General features: G+C 37.9%; 1 protein-coding gene across 10 annotated transcripts in view; it reads left to right on the forward strand.

The window, feature by feature from the left end:
- The first annotated feature begins 625 nt into the window (after nucleotides 1-625).
- TRIM37 (tripartite motif containing 37) overlaps nucleotides 626-20,884 on the forward strand; it is a 121,112-nt gene continuing 100,853 nt past the window's right edge. For 2 of the 10 annotated variants that reach the window (XM_055090826.1, XM_055090828.1), the window contains exons 1-8: nucleotides 1,324-1,471; nucleotides 2,806-2,907; nucleotides 12,508-12,548; nucleotides 14,115-14,231; nucleotides 16,142-16,229; nucleotides 17,256-17,378; nucleotides 19,281-19,404; nucleotides 20,274-20,341. In XM_055090826.1, the coding sequence (XP_054946801.1) occupies nucleotides 1,448-1,471; nucleotides 2,806-2,907; nucleotides 12,508-12,548; nucleotides 14,115-14,231; nucleotides 16,142-16,229; nucleotides 17,256-17,378; nucleotides 19,281-19,404; nucleotides 20,274-20,341 (687 nt within the window). In that variant the 5' untranslated portion in view covers nucleotides 1,324-1,447. Of the gene's footprint in view, nucleotides 1,055-1,321; nucleotides 1,472-2,805; nucleotides 2,908-12,507; nucleotides 12,549-14,114; nucleotides 14,232-16,141; nucleotides 16,230-17,255; nucleotides 17,379-19,280; nucleotides 19,405-20,273; nucleotides 20,342-20,884 lie in introns of those variants that run through there. The other 8 variants (XM_055090824.1, XM_055090827.1, XM_024127926.3 and 5 more) reach the window with 8 other exon arrangements.

Below are 20,884 nucleotides of genomic sequence, written 5' to 3' on the forward strand. Positions count from 1 at the left end.
TGCAGGGCGAGTGTGGCTGGGTGTGGGTCTGACGTCTACACCGTCCGTGGTCCCGTCCTCCCACTCCCGACTCTGAAATTACCCCTCCAGGCTTCACAATCTGGAGCTTTGCTTCCGTACGTGGGGCGGAAGTCTTAAAAACCTGAGAATCTGGGCTTGCTCCCTGGGAAAGAAGCACTAGCCACGAACCCTCTGCACCACAGTTTCTCAAGGTGCGGGCCACAAGCCACCTGCAGCCAAATCACCGAGAGAATTTGTAGAAAACGATTTCGTGGAGCCCCACCCTAGAATCACGGAGTACGAATACCTAGGGGTGTGCCTCCGGAATCTGCATTTCCCACAAAACCTCCAGGTGGCTCCAGCCTTTGGCGCGCAAAAGTTTGAGACGAGTGGAGCACCGCCCCTCCCCTGAGGGAGACGGGGCGCGGTCAAGCGCCGCGCCCTCCTCCGCCTGCGCTAACCCGGGCCGAAGGCACGCAACCCTGCAGCAGCCAGCAGCCAAATCTCGTGTGCTCCCCTGCACCGCGGGAACTAGGCGCCCGCCGCTGGTCCGCTCCCTTAGCGCAGCGGCCTGCGCGCATGCGTGCACGCGGGCCGCGCCTTTTCTCACACCGCACCTTCCGCTACCCTGGTTACCGTTGGTGTTTGCGAATTCCCTGCGGCAACTTCGTCGCGGAAGACCAGCGCCGCCGGCCTCCAGCTGCGGTTTGATAGGCGCGCGCCAGCGTCACGTGGGCAAGGCTCCTGCTCGGTCGCTGGCGGGCCGCTCAGCCGGGAGGAAAGAAGCTTGTGGCTACCGCTCACCCTCCCACTGCGCCCTAGGGCTGGCGGGCGGAAAAAATGGCGAAGTGGGGGTAGCTGGCGCCGAACCCGAAGCGATGGGGCGCGCAGGTGGGGCGGTGGTCGGAGACCCCTGATGTAGGCGCCCGGCTGTTCTCCGCGACAATTTAACTTGGTGATCTCAGGCCGGCGCCAAACAGGTCAGACCACGGACTCCGCGGGTCGCCGAGCGCCCCGCCGAGAGCTGGAGGCAATGGATGAACAGAGCGTGGAGGTGAGGGGGCTTGAGGAGGGTGGTGCTTAGTCTCCCTCGCCACCCGCTGAGCGTTCTTTATTCGAGGCGCTTTGCCCTAGTCCACCCTCTCGTAGGGCGCCTTGTCCTAGTCCCCCCATCCCGCCGCTGCTTTTGTGGAGGGGGCTGGCCCAGTGCGGAGGACGCCGTGCTCGTTCTGCAGCCCTCCGGCTACCCTGTGCTCTGACCGTTCCCGCAGTCAGGTGGTGCGTATCCTGGCGTTTTAAGGATGTCTTGGCACCGGTACTCATCCCCACAGGGTTTCTGCAAACTACAGCCTGTTCAGAGCAGAACTGCAGATTCTTTAGACGGACGTGCGCTGCGACTCGCCACCAGTTCTTACGAGTTTTTGCGCGGATCCAAATCTCCCTCCGAATGGATTATCATTCCCTCCCAGCGGTACATTTTGTAGACATCTGCCCTTCTTAGATTGAATGAGGGTATAATCTTACTATCCTGTTTGACTGTAGTTTTCCAGAGCAACCTGTTCTTTTTATTTTTGACTCTTGTAAACGATGATTTCAAACGTTTGGGGTATTTACGTTAAGGCTAGGAACTTAAAAAAGATTGCTTATTGGACATAATTGTGTAATAATTGTCAAGACTTGAACCTTGCAATTACTAAAATACTAGATCCTTGCTAAGGAACAACTATATTACCTGGGCACTCCACTTGAAACTAGTTCATCCAGTGGTCGTATTGTCCCCCGCCGTACCCCCCATCCCCCAGCGTCTGCATCTCACAGATTCTTTCTGGTCCTGCAGAGTCATGGTTAGACTCATGAGTAATTTTCTCCTCAATTCCTCATGTAAAAGTATTATAAAAGTTTTGTAACCTTACCTTGGTTTTAGAAGAGTTTAATTCCTATGGAATGGAGTAAAAATAAATGTGAGTACTGTAAAAATAAACTTAAAATATATAATAACCTACATTTAATTATATCTGTTTTCTTGTCAGATACTTCCTAAATGGATTCATCTGAGGCTGGCAAAGATAATACTGCTTCTTCTGTTTACGTATTTTTTTCTTCTCAAAGCCTTCATAGAGCTACCACCAAAATTCTCCATACAGACCGAATTTCAGGCTCAAATAAGTAGCTAGTTGGTTGCAGCAGCATGGCAGAAATTCAGAGCAAAATTCAGATTTCTGGATTCTGAATTACATTGTTTCTCTCTTGATCAAAGTATGCTGCCATTAATGTATCGTTTTATATTTAAATTATAAAAGCAATCCATCCCCCTTGGGGAAATTGCAGAAAACGTCACAAGTTCATAGTGTTCATACAGTCATAGTTTGCCTTTTTTTTCCTTACTGTTATACATCATAAGGGTTTTTTTTGATCATTAAACAATTCAAAAATATTTCTGTGACTGTCATAGTCTATGTTAATTCCTGTAACTTAATGTTTTGACATTTGGGCTATAGCCAGATTCTTGCCATTGTAATTGATGTTTCCTTGAAAATATTTGTGCATGTCTATGTTTGCATTCCATATTCTTTTCTTAGACTAGAACCACTGTGAAACTTAGAAAAAAGGAAGCATTTTTTCCCAGGAGATGTTCTGAGGTATCCTGGACCTTGACTAACCAAGTCCTGATATGGAATATAGTTAAAACTGGGATGTTATCAACCCAAAATAAATGTAATTGTCAGGTGAATTATTGCAAGCATGCTTTTTACTCATGATTCAGTAGCGTAATCTGGTGAACCTTATATCTTTTATTATTTTCAGAGCATTGCTGAGGTTTTCCGATGTTTCATTTGTATGGAGAAATTGCGGGATGCACGCCTGTGTCCTCATTGCTCCAAGCTTTGTTGTTTCAGCTGTATCAGGGTAAGTTGTATCTCTTTTTACATACATTTAGTATATATAGGATGTATTGTAAAAAGCATTTTCTTTATCTTGTTTTAATTTTACATTTTATGTCCTTTTAAAAATGTCTTAAATGATTGTTTCTTAATAGGGAGAACATCAATGTATATTGTTTAGTACTATAGAGATGAATAATCATCAAGTCATGAAGTGTCTGGAAACCAAAGCCCAGTGTAATTTTAGTATATTTACATTATTAAATCACTGTGCATTTAACAAGTACTTACGAAGTGCTTACCTGCATTGTCTTTGGGGTTGAGGATACTAAGATAAGTGATGGAAGTGTCTGCCCTGCAGGAGCTTAAATCTAATTGAGAGAATGGACTTGTGTTTATATTGAAGAATGTGTAGTGTCATAAAGAGGCACTCACAAAGTGCTATGAGACTCAGGAGGGAGAGTTTATACTTGTTTGATGGGTAAGAGAGAAAAAGCTAGTAATGGGTTGAAAGGCACATAATAAAATCATATAATCTTATAGTTAAAAGAGACCTTAAATATGAATATAATCCAGTGGCTTTAAAAATTGAATGTAGGTGAACCCCAGAAACAAAATTATGAGGAAGCTTAAGATGTAAAGCAGAAGAGCTTATTTTGGTTGTGGGCGGAGATTCAGTCGTACATCTGCAGGCCATAGTTGAAAACTGCCTGGCCCACATGACTCTTAGTAGATTATTTCCTTTATTGAGAAAGTCCAAGTCATCTAACATGCTCATCATCTCAAAATTTCTCTGTGGTTCCTTATTCCTGCCTGAGGAAGATAAATATCCCTTTGTCAAGAGTAATATCTGTAACACTTAAATCATTTGCTTCCAGTCACACATTTAGCAAATGATGGAGCTGGATTTGAACCCAGGAAGCCTGGGTCAAGTGTCTGTTTTCTTTGGCACTACACATCTACAGAGGGCCTAAGTTACATACCATGCTGGTACTCCCACAAATAAACTGAGAGACTTGATCTTAGTGTTGTTTTCTCAAACAATAGAATGTGGATAACAAGATCTGTCTTACCGGGTGGTTGTGGTGTTAAATGAGATAAGCTAAAAGGTAATTTAGAAACTAAAATGTAGTTAAGACTTCACCTTCCAATGCAGGGGGTGGGAGGTTCGATCCCTGGTTGGGGAGCTAAGATCACACATGCCTCTCCACCAAAAAACCAAAACATAAAACAGAAGTAATATTGTAACAAATTCAATAAAGACTTTTAAAATGGCCCACATCGGGACTTCACTGGTGGTGCAGTGGTTAGGAATCCGCCTGCCAATGCAGGGGACACAGGTTCGAACCTTAGTCCAGGATGATCCCGCATGCCATGGAGCAATGAAGCCCTTGCGCCACAGATACTGAGCTTGTGCTCTAGAGCCCGCGAGCCACAACTACTGAAGCCTGTGCGCTTGGAGCCCGTGCTCCGCAACAGGAGAGGCCACCGCAGTGAGAAGCCCGTGCACCATAGCGAAGAGTGGCCTCCACTCGCCGCAACTAGCGAGGGCCCGTGCGCAGCAACGAAGACCCATTGCAGCCAAAAATAAAAATTAAAAAAAAAAAAAAAAGGCTGATGGTGGACACTTGTTTAAAAAAAACTAAAATGTACTCTCCATTTGTAAGGTGTTGTATTATTCTATTGTAAAAATAGCGGCTCATACATATTGTTTTATAAATGGTAAAGCTGAATGAAGCTAGAGAAATTAAGTAATTGGTCTCTATCACTGTAGTTAATTTATTGGTAGAGTAGATCTGGACTCAGCTCTTTTGATGAAGCTTCAGCATACATATGGTCTCTGGTTATTACCTTATACCTCACTGATTCTTTTTTTTTAAGTTTTTTTTTTTTTTTGACGTGGACCATTTTTAAAGTCTTTATTGAATTTATTACAATATTGCTTCTGTTTTATGTGTTTTGGTTTTTTGGCCCAGAGGCATGTGGGATCTTAACTCCTGGACCAGGGATCAAACCCACACCCCCTGCATTGGAAGGCGAAGTCTTAACCACTGGACTGCCAGGGAAGTCCACTCATTGATTCTTCATTTCTTCACTTTTCCTCTTCCTCCTCCTGTTCCTTACAAGTATTTATTTCTTAAATATTGCGCTGGCATTGTCTATTATGAAGTTTCTGGGAAATTTTTATCTACTTTGAGAAATTTGATTTACTGTTGCAGTAAATCAAATCATCTGTGTGCATGGCTCCTAAATCTACTCCTTCAGCATTGACCTATAAATGTCTTATCTGATTGTCCTTCCAGCATCTTGAACTTTGTTCTAGATCAAATTCTTCCTATTATTTTCTCAAATTGACTCTTTTTGAATTCTTTTTTGTTTGTTCTTTTCTACTAATCAAACTTGAAACCTCTGACACCAATAATTTTAAAGTCTTGTCAGTTATCTCCTAGTGTCATTTATATCTGTCCTACCTTTCCGTTCTTATTACCATCCTAATAGAGAAATACAGACATCTATTACCTCATGCTTAGATAATTATAGTTACTATCTAACTGATCTCTCTGTCTTAAGTCTTTTCTTCTCTCATCCATTTTGTATCCTGCTGCCGTATTGATATTTTTCAGTAATGTCATTCTTTTTTCCTCCCAGAAGCCTCAGAGATTTATTTCCTGAAGGATAAAGTCCAAGAACATTAGCCTTATATTCAGACCATCTGAATAATCTGGTTCTAACCTTTCTTTTTCAGAGTTGTGCTGGTTCCTGAATTCACCATTCATTTGTTTGTTCATTGAACAAATATTAATTGTGGACTTGGAATTAGGCACTGACTTCTCAAGGAATTGACTTATATTCTAGTTGGGATATAGGCAAAAAAGTAAATAGCTATATGTTAGATATTCTTCATAGCATAAAGAAAAATGAAACTGGTTGAGGGTATAGAGTAGGGACTTTGAGAGGTAACTGGCAGATTGGTAGCTATTTTAGATAGAGTAGTCTGGGAAGGTCTCTCTGAGTAGATGACATTTGAGCAGAGACCAGGATGAGAGTGATGGGAATATGTAGGGAAAGAAAGTCCCAGTCAGAGAAATCAGAAGGGGCAAATGCCGTGAGAAAGAAATATGTTTAGTGTGTTGAGAAATACCAAAGAAGCAGTGTGGTTAGAGCAAAGTGGACAGAGGGAGAGAGGGAAAGGAAAGGAGTTTGAAGATGTAGCTAGAGGCCTTGGTAAAGACCTTGGATTTTATTTTAAGTGTGCTGCTAGCCATTGAAAGCTTTTGAGTGATTTGAAGTAATTAATGTTTTGAAAGCTATCACTCTGGCTACTGTGTGGAAAGTGGACTGTAGGCAGATGGGGGGAGAGAGTGAAGACAGCAGTTAGGATGTGCTTTATTAGTGAAAGATGAATGGTGGTTTAGACCAGAATAGTAACAGTGAAGGTGGTGAAAAATAGGGCAATTCTGGATATGTTTTGAAGGTAGAATCAATGGATTTTCATACAGATGGGATGTGAGGAAAGTTTTTTACTTCATTCACATGGGTGAATGAATGATTTCCCATTCTGAAATAGAAAAAACTGAGGGAAGAACAGATTTGCGTAGGTTATAGATGTAAAAGTGTTTTGTTTTGTTTTTTTTACTTTTAAATTACGTTTTACTTAGTAACTACAGAAAACCATTGTTTTTGCTAGTGAGAGCAATATGATTTTTTATTATCAATTAATTTATTATTGGCTGCGTTGGGTCTTCGTTGCTGCGCGTGGGCTTTCTTTAGTTGTGGTGATTGGGGGCTACTCTTTGTTGCGGCGCTCTGGCTTCTCATTGCGGTGACTTCTCTTGTTGCGGAGCATGGGCTCTAGGCACGAGGGCTTCAGTAGTGGCTTGCGGGCTCAGTAGTTGTGGCACACGGGCTTCGTGGCTCCACAGCATGTGGGATCTTCCTGGACCAGGGCTCAAACCTGTGTCCCCTGCATTGGCAGGCGGATTCTTAACCACTGCGCCACCAGGGAAGCCCGCGGTATGATTAAATATAGTTCTTTCTTTTCAAAAAAACAAAAAAACAATTTGTGACTGTGATACTACAGTTCAAAATTTTGGACTAGTTCACTTTATTACAATACTTGTAATTTTAAAAATCTTAAAAAAATTTTAGATATAATTCACATAACATAAAATTCACCCTTTTAATGTATAAAGTTTTTTGTTTTTAATATGTAAAGTTTGAGACGTTTATTATACATCTAATTGGAGAGGTTGACAGTTGGAAATATGAACCTGGATTTGAGGAAGGAGAATGAACCTGGATTTGAGGAAGGGGACGTTAGAGAGATTGAATAATTAGCATATAGGTAGTATTTAAAGCCAGGGGACTAGATGAGACCACCAGATTACCTCCTGTGGGAAGAGATTTTTAGGTCTGAACTCTGGGTCACTCAATGTTTAGATGTTAGGAGAAGGATTCAGCAGGATAATAAGAAGGAGCCAGGAGTGAGGCATCACAGAATTCAACTGAAAAACATGTTTCAAAAGGGAGTAGTTTAGGGCTTCCCTGGTGGCGCAGTGGTTAAGAATCTGCCTGCCAATGCAGGGGACACGGGTTCGATCCCTGGTCTGGAAAGATCCCACATGCCGCGGAGCAACCAAGCCTGTGCCACAACTACTGAGCCTACGCTCTAGAGCCTGCAAGCCACAACTACTGAAGCCCGCGTGCCTAGAATCCTCAACAAGAGAAGCCACCTCAATGAGAAGCTCGTGTACCACAACAAAGAGTAGCCCCTGCTTGCTGCAGCTAGAGAAAGCCCACACACAGCAACGAAAACCCAACACAGCCAAAAATAAATAAATTAAATAAATAAAAAACTAAAAAAAAAAAAGGAGTAGTTTAGCTGTGTCATATGGTTCTAGCCTGGGAATTGACCATTGGATCTGATTTTTTTTTTTTTGGCTGCGCTGCGCAGCATGCGGGATCTTAGTTCCCCGACCAGGAAGAGCAGTGTCTTAACTACTGGACCACCAGGGAAATCCCTTGGATTTGAGAATATGTAGGTTATTGGTGACCCTGATAAGTAGTTTCAGTGGAACAGTGGGGGCAAAAACTTGATGTCAGAGAGTGGGAGGAGAATGAGACAGCAAGTATAAAAACTGTCACAGAATCTTGTAAAGGGGAGAAACAAGGTAATGGGTTGAAGGGGGATGTTGAGAGTCATCTTTTAGGAGAAGATTTATATCTTCCTGGGATTGAACCAGTCGAGAATAATTGATGCTGGAGAGAGGAGGGGTAATTACAGGAGCAAAGTCCTTGAGACGCTGAGCACTCCACACAACCATATTGTAATATTGTTTATTTGAATGCTTTCCCTTCTCTTCCATCTCATCTCTGTTCATTTGTCCACAGAAATTGAACTATCTTTGGCAGTCCAGATACTTGTGTCAATTTAACAAACTAAGGCCCAGACGCATGAATAGACTTGTCCAAAGTCACATAGTAGTTGGTGACAGACCAAGACTAAACTTATCCCCAGGCCAGCACTCTACCCACGACTCCTTGATGCCTCCACAGGCATACCCAAAAGCAGGAACATTGGCTGTGTTTTCAGGCCAGGTCTTCATTTTTCTAGCTACATTCAGCTGATTTCTCTCAGTACCTGTTCTTGTTTTGTATTTTTTCCCATTATTTTGCCCACATCTTTCTCATCCAATTTTTTCTTACCCCCTCTTGATTTTTAACATTGGTAGCAATTTGCCAATAATTATTGACTTTGTTTTTAATTTTTCAGCCTTCTAAAATTAGGTACATTTGACATACAATAAACTGCACATATTTAAAGTACACAGTTTGATAAGTTTTGAAAAATGTATATACTTGAAAAACCATCCCTACAGTCAAGATAATGAACATATCTCTAATTCCCAGAAGTTTCTTTGTGCCTCTTGGTAGTCCCTGCCTCCTCTTGTCTTGTTCTCAAGCAACCAGTGATCTGCTTTCTATCACTATAGATAAGTTTGCATTTTCTATAATTTTATACAAATGGAATCTTACAATATGTACTCTTAAGTGTCTGGCTTTTTTCACTCAGCAAAATTATTTTGAGATTCATCTGTGTTGTTGTATCAATAGTATTCCTTTTTAAAATGGTACAGATGAACCGGTTTGCAGGGCAGAAATAGAGACACAGACGTAGAGAACAAACGTATGGATGCCAAGTGGGGAAAGTGGCGGGGGGTGGTGGTGGTGATGGGATAAATTGGGAGATTGGGATTGACATACATATACCAATATGTATAAAATAGATAACTAATAAGAACCTGCTATATAAAAAAATAAATAAAAATTTTTAAAAATAGTATTTCTTTTTATTGCTGCATAGTAGCATTTCGTTGTATGCATATGCCGTAATTTGTTTATCCATTCACCTGCTGATGGACATACAGGTTGCTTCTAGTTTGGGGCATTTACAAAGAAAACTGCTATGAATGTTTGTATACAAGTCTTTCAATGGACTTAAGCTTTCATTTCTCTTGGGTAAATAGGAGTGGAATGGCTATATCATATCGTAGGTGTATGTTTAACTGCTTAACAAATTGTCAAACTGTTTTCTAAAATAATTGTATCATTTTACATTCTCAACAGCAGTGTATGAGAGTTCCGATTCTTCCATGTTAATGCCAACACTTGGTATTGGTATGTTCAGTCTTGAATTTTAGCCATTCTCATAGGTATGTAGTAGTACATACTTCTCCTTTAAGATCAGGAAAAAGACAATGATGTGTACTTTTATTACTTTGGTCCATTACCCTCCCCCAACCCCTGGTAACCACTGTTCCTTCTTTATGAATTTGACTACCTCGTATAAATGGAATCATAGAATATTTGTTACTTTCTGTTTATTTCTGGACTCTCTATTCTATTTCATTGTCCTTATGCCAGTACCAAACTATTTTAATTTACTGTAGCTTCGTAGTAAACGTTGAAATCAGGAAATATGAGTCCTCTAACTTTGTGACAAGTTTTCAGTCTTTCACCATTGAGTGTGATGTTTGCTGTGGGTTTTTTATGTATGGACTGTTATCAAGTTGAGGAAGTTCCCTTCTTTTCCTGTTTCTTGAGTGTTTTTATTATGAAAGGGTATTAGATTTTGTCAGATGCGTTTTCTGTATCCATTGAGATGATCATGTGGGTTTTTCCTTCATTTTCTTAATGGATTGATGTATTATATTGAATGATTTTTGTAGGTTGAACTATCCTTGTAGCCCAGGAATAAATCCCACTTGGTCAAGGTGTATACTCGTTTTGAATTTGGTTTGCTAGGTTTTTGTTGAGGATTTCCCTTGAACAACTTTGCAGAGTAGGAATGCTGATTCTCTTGTTGCATATGAAGAAACTTGAGATCAGTCACATGACTGGTGTCGCATAGTAAGTGCCAGAGCTAGGAATAAGACTCAGGTTTGAATAATGTCCCAAGCTTGTGATTCTTCCGTTTAATGAAGGAGAGAAATTAATTCTTTTTAAAATTTTTTTCTTTAATTTATTTATTTTTGGCTGTGTTGGGTCTTCTTTGCTGCACGCGGGCTTTCTCTAGTTGCAGCGAGCGGGGGCTACTCTTTGTTGCCGTGCGCGGGCTTCTCATTGCAGTGGCTTCTCTTGTTGCGGAGCACGGGCTCTAGAGCGCAGGCTCAGTAGTTGTGGCGCGTGGGCTTAGTTGCCCCGCGGCATGTGGGATCTTCCCAGACCAGGGCTAGAACCTGTGTCCCCCGCACTGGCAGGCGGATTCTTAACCACTGCGCCACCAGGGAAGCCCGAGAAATTAATTCTTAAATTAAATGTGGGGAAATTGCTACAGAGGTGTTTCTTTAATATTACTTGAGTACTAATATTGTATCACTGGTTCTTACCTTTGGTTTTGGTTTGGTAGAAACGTTTTTCCTCAAAGTATTAAAATTGCCATATTTGTTTTGTGATTAAATTAGATTATAGAATACAAGGTAAAAATGCCACAAATAATAAGAGAAGGGAAAGATCACTATCCTGGGATAGGCAGGAAAGTATTATGGACGTAATCAGTGGACATTCCCATGGGACAGCACGTGGATAGAGGGACAGTATAAGCAAATACACAAATAGGATGCCAAGAGTGGTATATATTATAGCAATAAGCCTGTTTTGACTGGAAAGGAGGGGCATAATAAAAAATATAGTCTGGGTCATTCCTTACCATGGTCCCAAGCTTTATAGAGCTTTTACTTTAGTAGGGCAGGGGAGACAGGAGACAAATAAGTCAGTATACCAAGTGTTATAGGTACAATGAAAGGGGAAGTATAGGTTACTGTGGTAAAGCATTACCGTGGTATTTAAATAGTCTACAGACAGGGAGCTTTCTGGAGGAAGTGACATATAATCTGAAATCTAAAGGATGAGCCGGAATAACCTGGTTAAAGAGAGGTGTTCAATATCCTGGGCAGAGAGGGGAAACATATTTGAAGACTTAATCTTGCTGGATCCCCTAGGGTGAGGTAGAAGATGAGGCTAGAGAGGTGTGGGGTGAGACCAGTCCTGGAGGAGTGCTATGATTTTAGCAGAGCATTGTTTGAGGGAAAGAAACCTGACCTAAATCTTGCTTTGCTCAGGGACCAAAGAAATGATGTTCAAGGTTGTTAAGAATGGAATCCTTTTCCATCTCTTTTTTTTCTTACAGCTTTATTTTCTGTGCTATGAAGTACACTTCCCCCTATTTAATCTTCTATTCTTTAAGGATTCCTTGGGAATTTTATTTCTGAGTTAATTATTTGACTTTAGGTAAAAGCTTAGGTTCTTTCATAGAAATAAGAACGGATAAACAGAAATAACAGATACTGAGAGTACATAGCTATTGGATTATATATTTATTTACCTCAAAACCTGTTTACCAGACAATTAAAACAAAATATTTAACCATGGAGCTATTGTTTTTGGAAAGGTATTAGCATCTCCTTTGTATATGGTATAAAACTGCTCCCTATCCAATAATAACTAAAATGGTTAAATTAATAGAATTTGAGGTTTAGTAGAGATATTATTCTCTTGTAAAACTTTTTATAATTACGAGGAAACCAGGTTATGTAGATGTTTAAATGGCTGAACTGTAGAACTCTTTTAAGACAAAGTTTTGCTGTATTGCTTATTTATGTTTTTCTGTCTAATTTATATAGCCATAATGTGTATACCTTCCAATTAGATTTCTTTTCAAAAAGGAATTTAGTAGTACCTTAAAATTCCTCAGAGATTTTATGGTGGGTTAGTTAGAAGTAAATCATCATAGTGGCTTATTTTGGGGGGGTGGTAGTAACAATATCATTATTATTTTTGTGAAGATTATTGACACCTTCCCTGTGAGATCCAGAGTCCTAGAATCAGTTTCCTACCTGTGAGAGAATAGCTTCTTAATAATTATTTTGGAATGAGTTCTGTGCCTTTGAAAAATTTGTTCCTGTCACGATGATAATGAGACAGATTGCCTGCTATTCTATAAGTATCTCTATAATTAATGCAGGCACTAGAGAGTTAAACTCATTAAATTTGGTATGTAAGGTTTCAGTATGTACAAATTAATGGTGTTATCTGCAATCAAAGTCTAATTTTTTTGCCTCCTTAGCGCTGGCTGACAGAGCAGAGAGCTCAATGTCCTCATTGCCGGTAAGTGTTTTACTATGATTATTTGGGAATTTGGAAAGTAGTAAGGTGATGGGGTCAGCGTGTGTCCTAATACTTATAATGTTCTTTCTGCAACCTGCCAACCTGCCACATTCTTTCTGCAACCTGCCAACCTGCCATAAGCAATCTATCTAGATAAAGAAATGCAGACTAATTTACCTGACTTAGAATTATGTAGAATACATTACATTGTTTACTTTCTTTTGGAAAATCATGTGTAACTTCTTAACTTACCTTTTATAACTAAAAAAAAATAAAGTTCCGTTAAAAAAAAAAAATCCAGATAGTAATAAAAAGGCTTCTGATTCTGATACCCGACTTGATTTTTTCATGATTTAACACTTTCAGAAGAAATTGTTAGTGTTAGGTTTGGGTACCAGTTCCTCTAGACATTTTTCTATATATGTACTGATGTATACATATAAATGTTTTCTTAAAAAGCACAAATGATATAATATTATTTTGCTTTGCTTTTTTTTTCCATGTAAAATATGGTGATGCCTTTATTGATCATATGTACATATATGTCATTTAAAATCAGTGTTTGAATAATAATCCACTGTAAGATTATACATTGATTTTTTTTTTTAATGCTTATATTGAGAGACATTTAGGTTGTTTCCATTTTCGGTTATTTCAGATGATGCCAGATTGCATTGAAGGGAAAGGTTTTTTACCATTTTATGTTCCTTATAGTAGATATTGAAAATGCTTCTTCCTCACATTCTTGCCAACACTAGGTATTACCAGTCATTTAATTTTTTTGTCATTCTGCTAAGTGAAAAATGGTATCTCGTTTTTAATCTGCTTTTTAAAAAAATGATTGAAACTGAGCATCTATGAAAACATTTTTAGCCATTTATAATTTCTTTTTTTCTTAAACTACTTCATATCTTTTGCCCATTTTTCTTCATGTACTGTTCACATTTTTCATACTAACTTTTAAGAAGATCAGCAGTATCAAATAGAACTTTCTGTATGATGGAAATGTTCTATAGCCTTGCTGTCAACTGTGGCAGTAGAGCACTTAAAGTAAGCCTAGTGTAACTGTGTAATTAAATTTTCTTTTTTTTAACTAATTTGAATTTTTAATTTAAATAGTCACATATGAGTAGTGGCTGTCATTTTGGAGAGTATAGCTTTACACTAAGGAATTAAGAATTCAGTCTAATCTGAATTGCTAATTTTTTTATTCAGTTTTTTTTGTAAATGATACATTATTGTAAAAATAAGTTACAAACCATACTTTTCATTGTGTCTTTGTTGCTATTTTGATAGTAATATGGTATGAGCCCTATTTTGAGGAGTGTTTATTTTTTCTTGATTTATAATTTCCTTTTTTTCCCCAGCTTTGTTGAGGTATAATTGACAAAACTGTAAGGTATTTAAAATATAAAATGTGATTGTTTGATACACATATACATTGTGAAAGGATTCCCCCCATTGAGTTAACACATTTGTCACCTCAGTGTTTACCTTTGAAATGTGTTTTAGAAAATGATCTCAAATTCTTGACTGAGAGTATATGTATGTATATTTTCTCTCCAGTGCTCCACTCCAGCTACGAGAACTAGTAAACTGTCGTTGGGCAGAAGAAGTAACACAGCAGCTTGATACTCTTCAACTCTGCAGTCTCACCAAACATGAAGAAAATGAAAAGGACAAGTATGTCCTTAGTTTCTTTGTTCAAGTGTTTCTAGATTGTGCCACATAGTATTTTAATGACATTATTGAAAGTTTAAGCTTCGTAGGTGAACACTAAGACAATTTTCTTCTGGCATGGTGTGGGTGTCTCTATTTGGAAAGGCCCTTCTAACTCTGACTTCTATTATTAAAGCCTCTCATAAAGGATTAGAACTGCCAGAATTTGCTAATTACTAATCTCTCTTCTTTGCTTCTTGATGCCTAGTGGCCCCCCCTTGGGTTTGCTAAAGGTGCCTATATATAAGCCATTGATTAATAATGGTTCTGATAAATTTCCTATTTTGTAAAAGCTATATTCTAAATTCGGTAGTGTGGAAATCATGCTAAATGAGACAATATCTAATATGCTGTTTCTTCATGCTTTTATTAATTTCCTATTGGATATTCAGATTACTTATAAATGAGAAATACAAAATGTCGGCCTATTTAGGTATTTTCTGTAAGCTCAGTGTGATTTATCAGTGAAAAGCTTTTTAAAATTGCAAGTGTGTCCCCTTTATAGGCAAGAGAAACAATTTTTTAAATTGTGGCAAAAGAAACAGAACATAATATTTACTGTCTTAACCATTTTTAAGTATACAGTTCTGTGTTAAGTGTATGCACGTTGTTGTACAGCAAATCTCCAGAATTTTTTCATTTTGCAAATCTGAAGGTCTCAATTCATTAAACAATAATTTCCCACCATTTTACTTTCTGTTCCTATTTTCTCCCGTTCCATAGATTGCCCTTTTTCTCTGTTTATTGTGTCCTTCAATGTACAGAAGTTGTTAATTTTGATGTAGTCCAGTTTACCTATTTTTACTTTTGTTGTGTGTGCTTTTGGTGTCATATCCAAGAAATCAATGCCAAATCCAGTGTCATGAACCTTTTCCCCTGTGTTTTCTTTTAAGAGTTTTATCGTTTTAGGTCTTATGTTTAGGTCTTTGATCTATTTTAAGTTACTTTTTTAATATGGTATAAGTTAAAGGTATTTAACTACTAGGGCTGCCATAACAGAATACCACAGGCTGGGTGGCTTAAACAACAAAATTTATTTTCTCATGGTTTCGGAGGCTGGTAGTCCAAGGTCAAGGTATTGTCAGGGTTGGTTTCTGGTGAGGCCTCTCTCCTTGACTAGGATATAGCTACTTCTCACTCCATCCTCACGTGGCGTTTTCTCTGTGAGTGCACACTCCTGCTGTCTCTTTCTCTTCTTGTAAGGACACCAGTCCTATTAGGTAGGCCTCCACCCCTGTGATTTCATTTAACCTTCATTACCTTCTTAAAAGCCCTAACTCCAAATACAATTACATTAGGGCTTCAACGTAGGAATTTGGGGGCACACAATTCAATTGATAACCATATCCAACTTTATTCTTTTGCTTGTGGTTATTCAGTTTAAGGGAAAACTTTTTAAAATTGAATTGTTCATTTCTAATGAGGATCTGGTATTGTGCAATTAATCACCTGTGTCTTGGTTATTGTTGACTTTGGTCACATGTAGAAAAAGTGTGCATGCGTACATGCTCATGTAGGCATGGACACATAATCTGATTTGCCCAAAATGTAGTAATAGGATAGAATTTATCATCTATACAGTTTCTCAGAAATGATGTTATCTTTGTACTTTAAATAGAAACTAGTCTGCATTTTTCATGTAATTTTAAAGTCCTTATAGATGGATGAAAACAATACTTAAAAAAAATTGTCTCTACATGTAATTGTTCAGCTTAATTCACAGAAGCCATGGAGTACATTTTATATTTCCTGAGATATAGTCATTTAAAATTGACTGACCTGTTTGCCCAAACTTAGGAATTTGTTGCAGTAACTATGTTCCAGTATTTTAATTTATTTAATTTATAACTGTACTTTTTTTTCAAAATGTATAGATGTGAAAATCACCATGAAAAACTTAGTGTATTTTGCTGGACTTGTAAGAAGTGTATCTGCCATCAGTGTGCACTTTGGGGAGGAATGGTAAGCAGAACAAATTCAGCATATTATTTTTAATTAGAGTGTAGAAAGCACTGAAATTTTTGTTTGATTTAGATAGAAAGTATTATCATTTTACTCTGTTTATAGAATGAAAATTAAATATATCTGCTTTATAGCAGAAGGTATTGTACCGTCTCTTATTCCAGAGAAACGTCTTTTGTTGGAGATTTTGATGTATGATGTGCATCCCTTACATAAATATTTTATTTTAATTGAAAACCTGTAAAATGTCTGCTCATATCAGTTGAACTGATATCCTGGCTGTGATTTCCAATTTTAGTTTCTTTAAAATGGAACAAAAACTTTATAGACATTTGTGAAACAATATGAATGCAGACATCTAGTTCTCAAGATTTTTTTTTTTAATCTTTCTTCCTTAAGTACCTTTCTAATTTATTCATTTGTGCTAGAGACTGGGGGTTCAGAGATCAACACGGCAGATATCAAACAAATAGTTCTGTACTTAATTGCTGTTGTGATAAATATTAGGAATAAGTATACACTGCTGATGAGAGTGAATAACCATGGGACCTGACCCTGAGTTAAGCTCCAAAGGATTGAATAGGAGTTAAGTGGGTGGAGAATTTGGACAGGGTGGATGAAAGAGAATTATTTTTGAATAAGGCGTTTCTTTTGCAAAGGGCTGTGGGAAGAGGTTTGAGGTCATGGAAGAAGGCTAGTACTGACCAAAAGAAAAGTGACAAAATAAGGTTGTGTCAGGCGGTTTGGGCCATTATTAAGGATTTTGCTTCTTTCTAATGAGTGAAGACTTCTACATAATTAAGCATTTTGCTAAAGTCCATTATCTAAAATCTTGAAGGATTTCCTATATGGGCCAAGCATTTTTAAGCAAACTCTGGCCTGTTTTAACAAAGTAAAGGCAGCCAAAAGATAAAATCATTTGAAATTATTTACCAGTTTATTAGTATCCATAGAGTGTTAAGGAAGGAATGTAAATGCAGATGAGATATATGAAAATGTTCAAAAACTACTCATTACTTTAAATAGCATGGTGGACATACCTTTAAACCTTTGGCGGAAATTTATGAGCAGCATGTTACTAAAGTGAATGAAGAGGTAGCCAAACTTCGTCGGCGTCTCATGGAACTGATCAGCTTAGTTCAAGAAGTGGTAAGACTACTACTGAAAGATCATTATCCCTTTTATAGTCTATAATATATACTTTTTATAATATAAATCAATCAGATGTTGAACTCAAGATTTGAAATTTTGATAAGATATATTTATAATTCTCACCAACTTCAAACTAGCTGAGGAATTTGCATCCAAACCCCTTGCCTGTTCTGAAGTTGGAGCCAGAGAATTGCCTCCTCTTATGCAGAAATAGAGAATCAGTGAATGAGTTAAATAAGCCTGTTTGTTACGTAGTCAGTAATTGACTCCTAAACAGAATCAGTATTGACTTTTACAGTCATTAAGTCATTCATTCTTTGGGAGAGTTTCCGCTAACAGGGAATGAACTATTTCTGATGTCCTGAATTAAAACTGAAGAATTCAAAGAGTAAAATTTAACACTACTCTTTAGATACTGTATGGGTCAAAGAGCTCTGGTGAGCTATTTACCATTTGTAATATTATTTCTATGGGAAAATGTAATAAGCATCAAACATTTAAGTACTAAATATACTTTTTTTTTTTTTTTTTTTTTGTGGTATGCGGGCCTCTCACTGTTGTGGCCTCTCCCGTTGCGGAGCACAGGCTCCGGACGCGCAGGCTCAGCGGCCATGGCTCACGGGCCTATCCGCTCCACGGGGACGGGGGCACGAACCCGTGTCCCCTGCATCGGCAGGCGGACTCGCAACCACTGCGCCACCAGGGAAGCCCCTAAATATACTTTTGGAATATATTTTGTTTAAAGTTACCAGAATGACAGTTATTCCTGAGGTTTGCAGACCATTCCTAACTCAAGATGTTGTCTTTATTTTACTCATGTAGGAATCAAGATCGAGATCATCATTTATAACATTCTTTATACAGAAAATAATGTTTTTGAGTTACATGTATGCTACACAAAGTCATTTTGGAATATAAACAAGTTGGATGGCTTCTATTTGGCCTTTGTTTAGTTACCTTTTATTCTATTATTTTCTCTTGACAGCGTTTTAATTTGGGCATTAGGGAGGTTGTTCTAGTTTGAGATTTTCACTGCTTGTGCTTATAATAATAGTAAGTATAGGAAAGATTGCTTTTTATTTTTGGTAGTATGCTATTAAAAAAACGATGTACTCTGCAATCTTTAAAAACCCTATTTTTTTCTTTCTTTGTTTGGTTCTGAAAAAAATTTAAAACTTTGTAAATTGGAGTAGATGTGGTTTTTCAAATTTTTCATTTTGTTTTAGAGTTTTGTGTGACGTGAACTGGCTTTAGTATAATTTTTTGGTTTTGAACAGTGGTTTCCTGTATGATTGGGGCTTTGAGTATGTGTTTTGTATGTGTTACCTAAAGCAGTTTTTTTTGTAATTACATATCTTTCTGTTTAACTGTTAAAATATTGTGTACTTTATTATGCTTTAATTGTTTAAGAATTTTTTTCTGAGTTTCATGAATTCAACTGACTTTAAGAATAATTGCAGTGATTGCATTAATGTCTATTTACTTCTATTTTTAAAATTCTTCAATTAAAATTTTTTAATATAAATTTATTTATTTTATTTTATTTATTTTTGGCTGCATTGGGTCTTTGTTGCTGTGCACGGGCCATCTCGAGTTGCAGTGAGCAGCTACTCTTCGTTGTGGTGTGCGGGCTTCTCATCGCAATGGCGTCTCTTGTTGTGGAGCACGGGCTCTAGGCGCGCGGGCTTCACTAGTTGTGGCACGCAGGCTCAGTAGTTGTGGCTCGCGGGCTCTAAAGCACAGGTTCAGTAGTTGTGGCGCACGGGCTTAGTTGCTCCGTGGCATGTGGGATCTTCCGAGACTAGGGATCGAACTCATGTCCCCTGCATTGGCAGACGGATTCATAATCACTGCACCACCAGAGGAGTCCTAAAATTTTTTTACCTGTTTATCTTCTAGGAAAGAAATGTCGAAGCTGTAAGAAATGCAAAAGATGAGCGTGTTCGGGAAATTAGAAATGCAGTGGAGATGATGATTGCACGGTTAGACACACAGCTGAAGAATAAGCTTATAACACTGATGGGTGAGTTTTTCTATGCTGCTTGTGTACATGGTGCTTTGAACCTCCTTGAGGTTCAGTGGTTAGTGAGTTATTATAGGCTAGGAAAAGATTGCTTTAAAAAGTAGAAGTTCTACCTGTTAATTGTTCCTCTGTATCAATTAACATTACACTAAATTGATATAACTTCTGCTAACTTCATGGGATATGCTTCCAGCTCTTCAGACTTTGTGATTTACAAGGTAGGTGGTCTGATTTGGCAAGCGTGCCTATTTTTTGTTTTGTTTTGTTTTGTTTTGTTTTTGTGTCATGTAAAGCAGTTTCTTCCTTCTCTATAATAATAATTTCTGTAACAATAATTCCTTTATCCCTCTGAGTTTCCACCTTCTTTGAGACTGTTTTCCTCTCTGGACATTCTTTTTTACAGGTTCCTATTATGTTCAAAGCACATACCTCTTGCTGACATTTAATGTAAACAAATGGCCCACTTACTACATTCTTCTTTTTAGGCTGCATTTAAATTTTGGGGGAGGAATTATTTTAGAATAGTTGATTGATTAAAAATGTTAGTTTTCTATAGCTTTATATTCCTTTAGAAGAAGCAATAATGTTAATTTCATTACAAAGTATACTGTCACTGTATATTTCTTAGAAGTATTTTAATAGACCTGCATTGTCCTTTGTCTGTAACTGTAGTTAGGGTTGGTTCTGAAATCCTCTTGTCAAAGCTACTATAATTAAAACTCTGAAAAAATTTTTTAGGGTAGCTGTAATGAAGAAGTTTTGCTTACTTAAGATTGATTCCTTGTTATTGAAAATGTTCAATGAAATTTAATTTCATTCTTGAACCAGTAAGAAGCCTGAGTGTTGGTCTTCTGCTATTTTTTAAATAGGTCAGAAGACATCTCTGACACAAGAAACAGAACTGTTGGAATCCTTACTTCAGGAAGTAGAGCACCAGGTGATGAAATATTAAATGAAATGAGATAAAGTCTTTATCCTTTTTCTGTTCATGTACTTTAAAAGTTTTTTTGTTTTTTGACACATTATATAAGATCAAAAGATCTGGGGATCTGTGTGCTATACTAGGGATTTTTATGAAATAGGAATCAGCTGATTCAAGGTTTCTCCATCATGTGTGGGAACTAGATAAAATAATACTAATTTTGTCTTTGCAAAAAACAGAATTATTTTTACTGGGAATAATAGCCAATAGGAATCTGTAAATCTTTAAAAGATTAAAATCTTCTGACATTGTGACTTAAGTGGTGACTTCGAGATAGAATATTATTGCCAATTACTTACACATAATTATTCTTAGGGTAAAATTAGCACTTTTATTTATTAAGGAAATTTTTTTTTTTTTTTAAAGAGAGGCATCTTTTTTTTAAAATTTTTTAAATTTTTGTCTGTATTGAGTCTTCGTTTCTGTGTGAGGGCTTTCTCTAGTTGTGGCAAGCGGGGGCCACTCTTCATCGCGGTGCGTGGGCCTCTCACTGTTGCG

The sequence above is a fragment of the Physeter macrocephalus genome, chromosome 14, assembly GCF_002837175.3.
Source record: "Physeter macrocephalus isolate SW-GA chromosome 14, ASM283717v5, whole genome shotgun sequence".
In the NCBI taxonomy this organism is placed as follows: Eukaryota; Metazoa; Chordata; class Mammalia; order Artiodactyla; family Physeteridae; genus Physeter; species Physeter macrocephalus.